The sequence below is a fragment of the Nematolebias whitei genome, chromosome 14 (genome assembly GCF_014905685.2).
Source record: "Nematolebias whitei isolate Nwh7 chromosome 14, NemWhi1, whole genome shotgun sequence".
Lineage (NCBI taxonomy): Eukaryota > Metazoa > Chordata > Actinopteri > Cyprinodontiformes > Rivulidae > Nematolebias > Nematolebias whitei.
Window position 1 is genome coordinate 17,244,572 of NC_056511.1, and position 8,964 is coordinate 17,253,535.

At 38.2% G+C, this 8,964-nt stretch overlaps 1 protein-coding gene across 1 annotated transcript; it reads right to left on the bottom strand.

Moving 5' to 3' along the window:
- Window positions 1-3,733: 3,733 nt before the first annotated feature.
- On the bottom strand, window positions 3,734-8,550 carry sdf2 (stromal cell-derived factor 2). Its single transcript, XM_037687936.1, has 3 exons — window positions 8,319-8,550; window positions 6,616-6,812; window positions 3,734-4,551 (listed from the first exon to the last, which is right to left on the bottom strand). The coding sequence occupies exons 1-3, from the start codon at window positions 8,500-8,502 to the stop codon at window positions 4,252-4,254; spliced, it is 681 nt and encodes a 226-aa protein (XP_037543864.1). The 5' UTR covers window positions 8,503-8,550; the 3' UTR covers window positions 3,734-4,251.
- Window positions 8,551-8,964: the final 414 nt, after the last annotated feature.

Genomic DNA, 8,964 nt, shown 5'->3' on the forward strand with positions numbered 1-8,964 from the left:
ATACAATCTCCTCACAGCCTCATAGTCTGGACAAAACTCTGTATAATGTATGCTAGTTGTCCTCGTACGGTGATTTGTCTTTAGAATTTTCAGCACACTGACATCTGGCTAATGGACCATATCTTTTCTCCTGTGTGTCGGCACCATGACCCTTTTGAAACCAGCGTCAATCACTTTGTCAAAACATTTCCTCCAATAATCGTGCCAGTCCGGCGTCCTTGCATGACGATGTGAAGGAGTTTTCTCCTCTCTGCCCCTTCTAAAGTTTACATTATTACACTATACATCAGCAACAGGGCAGGACCAGCTCGTGGTTTTCATGTTTTTAATATTTGTTTTTACCAAAACATGTTTTTACCAGTTGTAGATTATATAGAGATAAAAACTAAACAACCTTACGAAAAACAACGTTGGCATGCTGCTTAGAAAAGGAGACGGAAAACAGCAATAGTTACCAACAGATATTTAAAATGCAAAGTTTCCCCTGTTTCATCAAAAAAATATATACATACCTATATATGTTTATGCAATAAAATCTTGTTTTGATATAAATGTATGGCTACTGTTTTCATTCCTGAAACATGTCTTTTTTGTTTTGTTTTTTAACATAGAAATGCAAGGTTAGAATAGAAAACGCCCTAGAGACTTATATTAAGACTCACCTAAATATATATGGCAGTTAGGCCAATTAAAAATCATAATTTACAACATTTAAAAACAAAAACACATTTGAAAGTTCAAACGTTTTCAAACTAAATAGGTTTATCGAAGTGTTATTGTAGTTTAATCATTCTAAACAAAATTAAATGTTATAATGAGACTATCATTGAAATTGACAAACTCAGTATAAAAACAGAGGATGTGCAGCCTGCCTGGTGATATAATAATAATAATAATAATAATAATAATAATAATAATAATAATAATAATAATAATAATAATAATAATAATAATAATAATAATAATAATAATAATAATAATATACAGGTGCTGGTCATAAAATTAGAATATCATGAAAAAGTTTATTTATTTTAGTAATTCCACTCAAAAAGTAAAACTTGTATATTATATTTATTCATCACACACAGACTGATATATATATTTCAAATGTTTTTATTTTAATGTTGATGATTATAACTAATGAAAACCTCAAATTCAGTATTTCAGAAAATTAGAATATTGTGAAAAGGTTCAATATTGAAGACGCCTGGTGCCACATTCTTCTCAGCTAATTAACTCAAAACACCTGCAAAGTCCTTTAAATGGTTTCAGTCTAGTTCTGTAGGTTACACAATCATGGGGAAGGCTGTTGACTTGACAGTTGTCTAAAATATGATCACCGACACTTTGCACAAGGAGGGCAAGACAAAAAAGGTCATTGCTAAAGAGTCTGGCTGTTCACAGAGCTCTGTGTCCAAGCACATTAATAGAGAGGCAAAGGGAAGGAAAATATGTGGTAGAAAAGAATGTACAAGCAATAGAGATAACTACACCCTGGAGAGGATGGTGAAACAAAACCCATTCCAAAATGTGTAGGAGATTCACAGAGTAGACTGCAGTTGAAGTCAGTGCTTCAAGAACCACCACGCACTGACGTATGCAAGACAAGGGGTTCAGCTGTTGCATTCCTTGTGTCAAGCCACTCGAGCTTTTGAACAAGAGACAGCCTCAGAAGCGTCTCGTTTGGGCTAAAGACAAAAAGGACTGGACTGCTGCTGAGTGGTCTAAAGTTATGTTCTCTGATGAAAGTAAATTCTGCATTTCCTTTGGAAATCAAGGTCCCAGAGTCTGGAGGAAGAGAGGAGAGGCACAGAATCCATGTTGCTTGAGGTCCAGTGTCAAGTTTCCACAGTCAGTGATGGTTTGGGTTGCCATGTCATCTGCTGGTGTTGGTCCACTGTGTTTTCTGAAGTCCAAGGTCAATGCAGCCGTCTACCAGGAAGTTTTAGAGCACTTCATGCTTCCTGCTGCTGACCAACTTTATGGAGATGCAGATTTCATTTCCCAGCAGGACTTGGCACCTGAACACAGTGCCAAAGCTACCAGTACCTGGTTTAAGGACTGTGATATCCCTGTTCTTAATTGACCAACAAACTTGACTGACCTTAACCCCATAGAAAATCTATGGAGTATTGTGAAGAGGAAGATGATACACCAGACCCAACAATTCAGAAGAGCTGAAGGCCACTATCAGAGCAAGCTGGGCTCATAACACCTGAGCAGTGTCACAGACTGATCCACTCCATGCCACGCTGCATTGCTGCAGTAATCCAGACAAAAGGAGACCCAACAAAATATTGAGTGTTGTACATGTTCATACTTTTCATGTTCATACTTTTCAGTTGGCCAACATTTCTAAAAATACCTTTTTTTATTGGTCTTAATATTCAAATTTTCTGAGATATTTGTGGTTTTCATTCATTGTCGTTTATAATCATCATCATTAAAAGAAATAAACATTTGAAATATATCAATCTGTGTGTAATTAATGAATATACAAGTTTCACTTTTTGAATGGAATTACAAAAATAAATCAACTTTTTCATGATATTCTAATTTTATGACCAGCACCTGTATAATTATGTAGATTAAAATTAGTCAGAAAAAAGCTTTACAGAATGCAAGTTAAATGAGAAGTTTGTAAACAGAAACATGTTAGATATTTTATATAAAATTTTGAATTAAATTAACCAAAATTAAATTAAACATTAAACTTGCGCTTCCTCTTGTGTCCAACTGAATCAAGGATTAGTTTATCCAAGAGAACACAAAAACCCAGCTTAATCCTTAATTCTACTTTTGCACAACGGGCCACAGGCCGTTTTCCTGCTCGTCATCGCTTGTCGTTATTGTGTCAAACAGAACTACGCAAGAAAGTTTTCATTTCTGCTTTCCAAAGAAGACAAGACGAACTGTTCAGGTCAACAACTGACCTCTGTGTGATGAAAATCCATACAACAAACTCTTCAAGAATTTCAACTCGACGTGAACTTGTGTTTGTCAGCCGTATTGGGATGAGACGTCAGAATAACTCACGACAGATCAAACACGAGTTAGAACAGCCTCATAGGAGCCACTGAAACCCCATTAAGTGTCAGATAATGAACCAAAAAGACATCATTATGTGAGCAAACGGAGCGTTTATCAAAGTGTAATGGTCCGAACAAACATTAGCTTCTGCACTTCCGTATTCTTTATTAATTACAGAAAATATGTGATTTTAAAGTCTTTGCCATCCAATTAAAATAAAAAAAACAGGCTGATGTTAAGCAAAAACACTTTATTATGAGGTATTCATCGACAGTTCGATGCTCATATGAACACTTTGCTTTCACCAGCAGCATGACTGTGAAACACTGCATAACATTAAAAAAAATAAAAATCATCAAACACTGACAATAAACAGCATCCAGTGATTTTAAAAAATCATCTCCACAAACAATACTGCTGCTTGTCTTTAGGAACACTGTTTAACTGTTGTGGACATAAATATGGCTTAAAATGCCATAAAAATGTGCTAAAAGTAACGGTCTTCAAAAGCTCAACGTGAACACTCACAACGTTTTATATAGGTGCTTAAAGGCACAGACGTAGTCCAAACAAATATGATTCACTTGGTGAATGTGTTTGAAAACGTGTTATTAGACAAAAGTGTCTAACAAATGCCTCTTAATTGTGAAGCCTGGTTTGGCCTGGACCGGCCACAGTCGGTCCAGGCCCGGTCTTCCCCGGCTCTGGTTTGGTTTCAGCAGAGTGCTGCCTCGATGTGGGCGAAATCATCATAGCAAGACCGCACAAATCTCAGCTCAGCAAGAACTGCACCCTCGTTGTTTGTATCTGTTGCCATTTTTTTCTAAAAAGCTCTCTCCATCACACAACCAGCCAGCAGCAAGCACCAGCCCGGCCCAACGGAACCCCAGGTGTCTGGGTTCAAAAACTTGAGCTAGAACTGGACCAGACTGCCCAATGTCAACACTCGGGTCAAGCTAGTCCAGGCTGGGTCTTTCAATGCATAAGGGCCGTAAGTGCCCCTCCTGTAAGACTTTAAATATCATAAAGTGAAATAAAGATTTTAACACCTCTGTTTAATTTTGAATCTGTTCAAACATTTTATTTTTACCTTCTCGGTGTCTTTTTACGATCTACATTTCCATGTTGTTATTATGGTCAGGAAGGTGGATTCTCACCAATATATTAAGACAAAAAACAAGAGAACACAAAGAGACAGAAACAGAGAAAGAGAAGTGAAGTTCAGAACTCTGTGTGTGTGTGACTGTAGTCTCTGCTGCCTGCGGGGAGCTCACTGGGCTTTATGAAGATGCCCTCCATGGCCTTCCACAGGCTGTGCTGAGTGGGACTCGACATGGCGTGAACTTCCGTCTGACCGTGGATCGGCCGTCCGTACTGCTCCCCTGTCACTGACAACAGGCCGTCCGTGGCTTTGTGACGAAAACGCACAGCCTCTTCCCGCTTCCACACAGCCCCCCCACACTGAACTGCCCACTCATCGAGGTGGTCTCCTTCTCCTTCCTCGCCAAATGCACTCACCTCCTGCAGACACACAAACAGAGATTAAAGGAGCACAGTAATGTAGGTAAACATGTTTTTTTGTCAGTGTGATTCTTTCCTTGCAATTTTAAGTGGGATGACAAAAACGTGTGTACAAAAACAACCCTTTAGACAAAATGTTTGATTAGTGTCGTTTCTGGCATTTTGTGCTTTTGCTTTACACCAAGTCACACCATTAAACTCAAAAGATGTTTTAGGCTCATCAGTGAAATATCAGGGAAGGAGGGTGGCCATCTGATGATCTACCCTCCTGCACATCAATCCTATTCCCCTGCATTAAGCTGCATCATGAAGGACCCCACTCACCCAGCACACACACTTTTTGCCCTACTCCCCTCAGGAAGGAGGTTAATGAGCATTAAGTGTAGAACCACTAGACTGAGGAACAGCTTCTACCCTAAGGCTGTTAAGACTCATGAATCTCTAACTAGAATAATCACTGTGAAAAAAAATCACATCATGTTGCTGCTGATCTGTTTCATGTTGCTGCTGATCTGTTTCATGTTGCTGCTGATCTGTTTCATGTTGATGTGTTCCTGCGTGCACATCTGCTCACACAGACTCATGTTCATGTTTGTGCTGCTGTTCGACGTAATGTTTTTATGCCATTAGTGCTTACTATATTTTAGTTGATGTATTTATTAGTTCATATCTTAGATGTTATTACTGTTTTTCTTTTACATTTTATTGTTGGATGTAACTGGGACCCTGTGTACATAATTTCGCTCCACCACATGTACCACATGTGGTGCGAATGACAAGAATCTCTGACTCTGATATAATTCTCTCATTTCCAAGTGTTATCACAGGGATTGAAACTACAGTGAATATACAATGTGTGCAAAATGTTTTATATCCATCCATCCATTATCTTTACCCGCTTCTTTTCTGGGTCGCAGAGGTCACTGGTAGGCCTGTCACAATAACAAATTTTGCTGGGCGATTATTTGTCTCAGAAATCATTGCGATAAAAGATAATATTGTTTGAAATTTAACAATAATCAATTGTCAAATTTTAGAAGAAATGTTGATTTGTTTGGTGTGTAGTACCTTTTTTGACCACCTGATGGAAGTATAAACTGTTTGAACCAAAGCATGGATCATTGAGTAGCATGTCTCTAAGAAAAATGGGAGGGAGGACCCTTGACGTGACATGGGCTGCCACGGTGACATGGCGGACGCCAGGTGATTTGAGCTCTTTAGCATAGCATTTTCCACACAAAGCTTTTTATTTAAAAAAAAAAAATCAGTAAACAAGTTCTCAGCTTCTTTTTGCAGAGAAAAACAACTTTTTACAAGAAGGCACAGGTTTCAACCGTGAATTTTGGAGCTTCGACAAGACAGAGGTTTATTCCCAAAGCTGGCCTGTTAACTTAGCTCGTAGCTTAGTTTCTCAGCTTAGCTGCTTTTAACGAGCCAAAAACGCAATTTTGGATGATAAAACAAATTTTAAAGAAAAAAGACAAAGGGAGAAGTCAGTGAAGAGCACTGGAGTTGAGCCTTTTGTCATCCAGTGTCTTCAGTAGAAAGAGAGAGACTCACAGAAACAATAAAGCTGATAAATGAAAATGAAGTCGATAATTTTCATGCATCATGCGATTAATAGATTTATTGTTTATTGCGACAGGCCTAGTCATTGGTGCCAATATCCAGCAGTTACTGTGTGAGAGACAGGAGACACCCTGGACAGGTCTACAGTCCATCACAGGGACACATAGAGACAAATGAGACAACCATTCACTCTCTCACTCACATCTAGGAACAATTTAGAGTTACCAATCAGCCTAACATGCATGTTTTTAGTCTGTGGGAGAAAACTGGAGAAAACCCACACATGCACGGAAAGAACATGCAAACTCAACCCAGAAAAGTCCCCGGCCAGGATTTGATCTGGCAACCAGCTTTGTTAAATTAGCCCATAAATTATTAAGCTTCTTTTACACATTAATAATTTTAACCAATCTCTTAAGTAAACTCTAAGGATAAATATTCTCATAACACTATTTTTCTTTTTTTTTTTTTAAATAGCCTGCTTTCAGCACCCACCTGGTTAGAGGAGAGCGGAGAGGTGAAGTAATGGCTGTGCAGATTACGTCCTGTGTTGACATGAGTGAGGCGAATCATCTGCCCACACTTCACTGGGGTCCCACGGTGACACCAGGTGTCACTCGTCCCACGGACACTCCAGTAGCTGTTACTGTCCTCCACTACAGAAACGCCTGTTACAGACTGCTGTCCACTACCTGTCTCACACACACAGAGGGATTCATTAAAAACATAAAATAAAAATAAAAAAAAACACTTATGCAAATGACACATTTGAATTTGTTACAGTAAAACGGTAATTTGTAAGAGTGTATGAGAAGCATTTGTATAATTTGTATTGTATTTTGAGACTTTCTGTTCTAGTCATAGTGCCTTCTTTATAAAAATTAATGTCAGGCACAATTGACTACTAATTCTGAAGGCAGTCGTGAACAAAAAAAATCCAATTTTAAAATAATTAAATATATCATCTATTATAATTTTAATGTATTTTATGCACTATCGGTTACACGAAAACTTAATAACAAAAACCTCAACGTTTAAAAACTAAACAACACACTCTCTCTGTGCATGAAAACGTTCCTGTGGTCACCATGCAGAAACGCAAAAAAATAGGTTTATACACCACTACTGGAGTAAAACATCTCAGGTCTTTTAGCACTTCAGACAGATCCCAAGTTCCCACCTTAGAACTTTTGGTCTTGATGTTTGTATATGCCAACTCAAAGAGATCTGGTGGTTTACATAAAATATTTAAAAGCCCCTAAAGGTTTACCACCACCAACTGAGACCATCTTAACTCTTTATAGCAGGCTTTTGTCTGCCAAGACCATTAGTTTGGGTGCAAAAACATCCCACCTCTGACACCAAATTGTCATGGCAGTGAAAATAAGGGACAGGAAAGACCCAACTTCTGTACTTTTAAATCAATTTATTACAGTACATAATAAATATCAAGCAAAGTCCCATGATTAGACAATTTCAAGAGTGTCTGACCGAAGATTGTTTAAAAAAAATTAAAACAATGCTTAATAGAAATAAGCGAGGGCCACCAGCAGTCTAGTCCTGGACATGTTGCATCTAATGAGGCCATATCTCAGACATTAAATCCTATTTTCATACACCCAGTAGCAGGATTTGTCTGTGTTCTTTGTTTAAAACAGGTCTCTCTTGTAAATGAGTCCTCGAGGCTCAATGAGACTAACCTGTATAAATAAAGGTGGATGAATGTCAAAGTCCTTTTTTTGTAACTGGGGCGAGTTCTCTACATTTCAAACATATTTGGAATGTGTCTTAACTTGTAATCAGTACAGAAAACGTATATGTCGTGCTTTTTGCTGTCTGACATGGAGAGACATTTTTAAAACGCTAAATTTACCAACAACACCAGGATTAATGAAAAACTAACCAAACCAAAATCCACAAGTGCTGCTTGTGTATTTGTATATTAAATTTAAACCTTCAGCAAAAGACTGCTTTAATACATTACCAAAACTAAAAAACATACATTTTTTAATAATTTAACATAAATGCCACCACCAATGAGGTTAAGACATGTTGTACTATTAGTATTAGACCTTTGATCATAAATATTCAATTATGTAATTAGGACCGTAGACGCAGAGTTACAAACGCGGAAAATCAGGGAGTTTAGCCATATCGTTAGCTTAAAAAGTTCAAATGAACAAAACAAGAAAACTCACCGGATCCGTAGCGAACATCGTGAGAGTGCAGCCTGACATTGTGCTTTATATTCAAAAGTTTAATGACTGAACCGCATGTAACAGAGCTCAGTTCCGTCCCGGCAGAGAGTCCGAATATACCCAATAAAATGAACGAAAAGGTTGATAAAAAACGTAACAAAATATCACAGTTTAAGTGACCCATTCCGACGGCTCGAACAGTCAACGATGTAACAGTTTTCGCTACGTCAGTCAGTCCAGTTCGACCGACGTCTCAATGTAAAGAAAAGGAAGCAGCGCCGCCTGGCGGCTTGGAATGATACAACTACTTTATGAAATGTTCAAATTTCTTTGTACAATTTTAAGATTCTTAAACTCTTTAGATTATTTATACTGGTATATATATATATTTTCTCATTTACCCTTTATTTATACAGGTAGTCTCACTGAGTCTCGAGAGTTCATTTTCAAGAGAGACCTGTTTTAGGGAGCAGATGGTGGAGGTTAAGGGCATTGCTCAGGTGCCCAGAGTGGGGCAAATGAGGCTGGAGGCAGGTGTTTCACCTTTTCCACCCACATTTTGATGACGTTGTTGACAGTACCGGTAGTTGAACCGGCGACTTTCCGATCACAGGCCCATCTTCTCTAACCTCTGCTCCACCACTCC

Bases quoted from the DNA above. Each gene is read 5' to 3' on its own strand.
- sdf2 (XM_037687936.1), bottom strand. From the start codon at position 8,502: ATGGGTCACTTAAACTGTGATATTTTGTTACGTTTTTTATCAACCTTT. The intron at 6,813-8,318 runs GTGAGTTTTCTT...TGTGTGAGACAG, and splicing joins CGATGTTCGCTACGGATCCG to GTAGTGGACAGCAGTCTGTA. The intron at 4,552-6,615 runs GTGGGTGCTGAA...GTGTGTCTGCAG, and splicing joins CTCCGCTCTCCTCTAACCAG to GAGGTGAGTGCATTTGGCGA.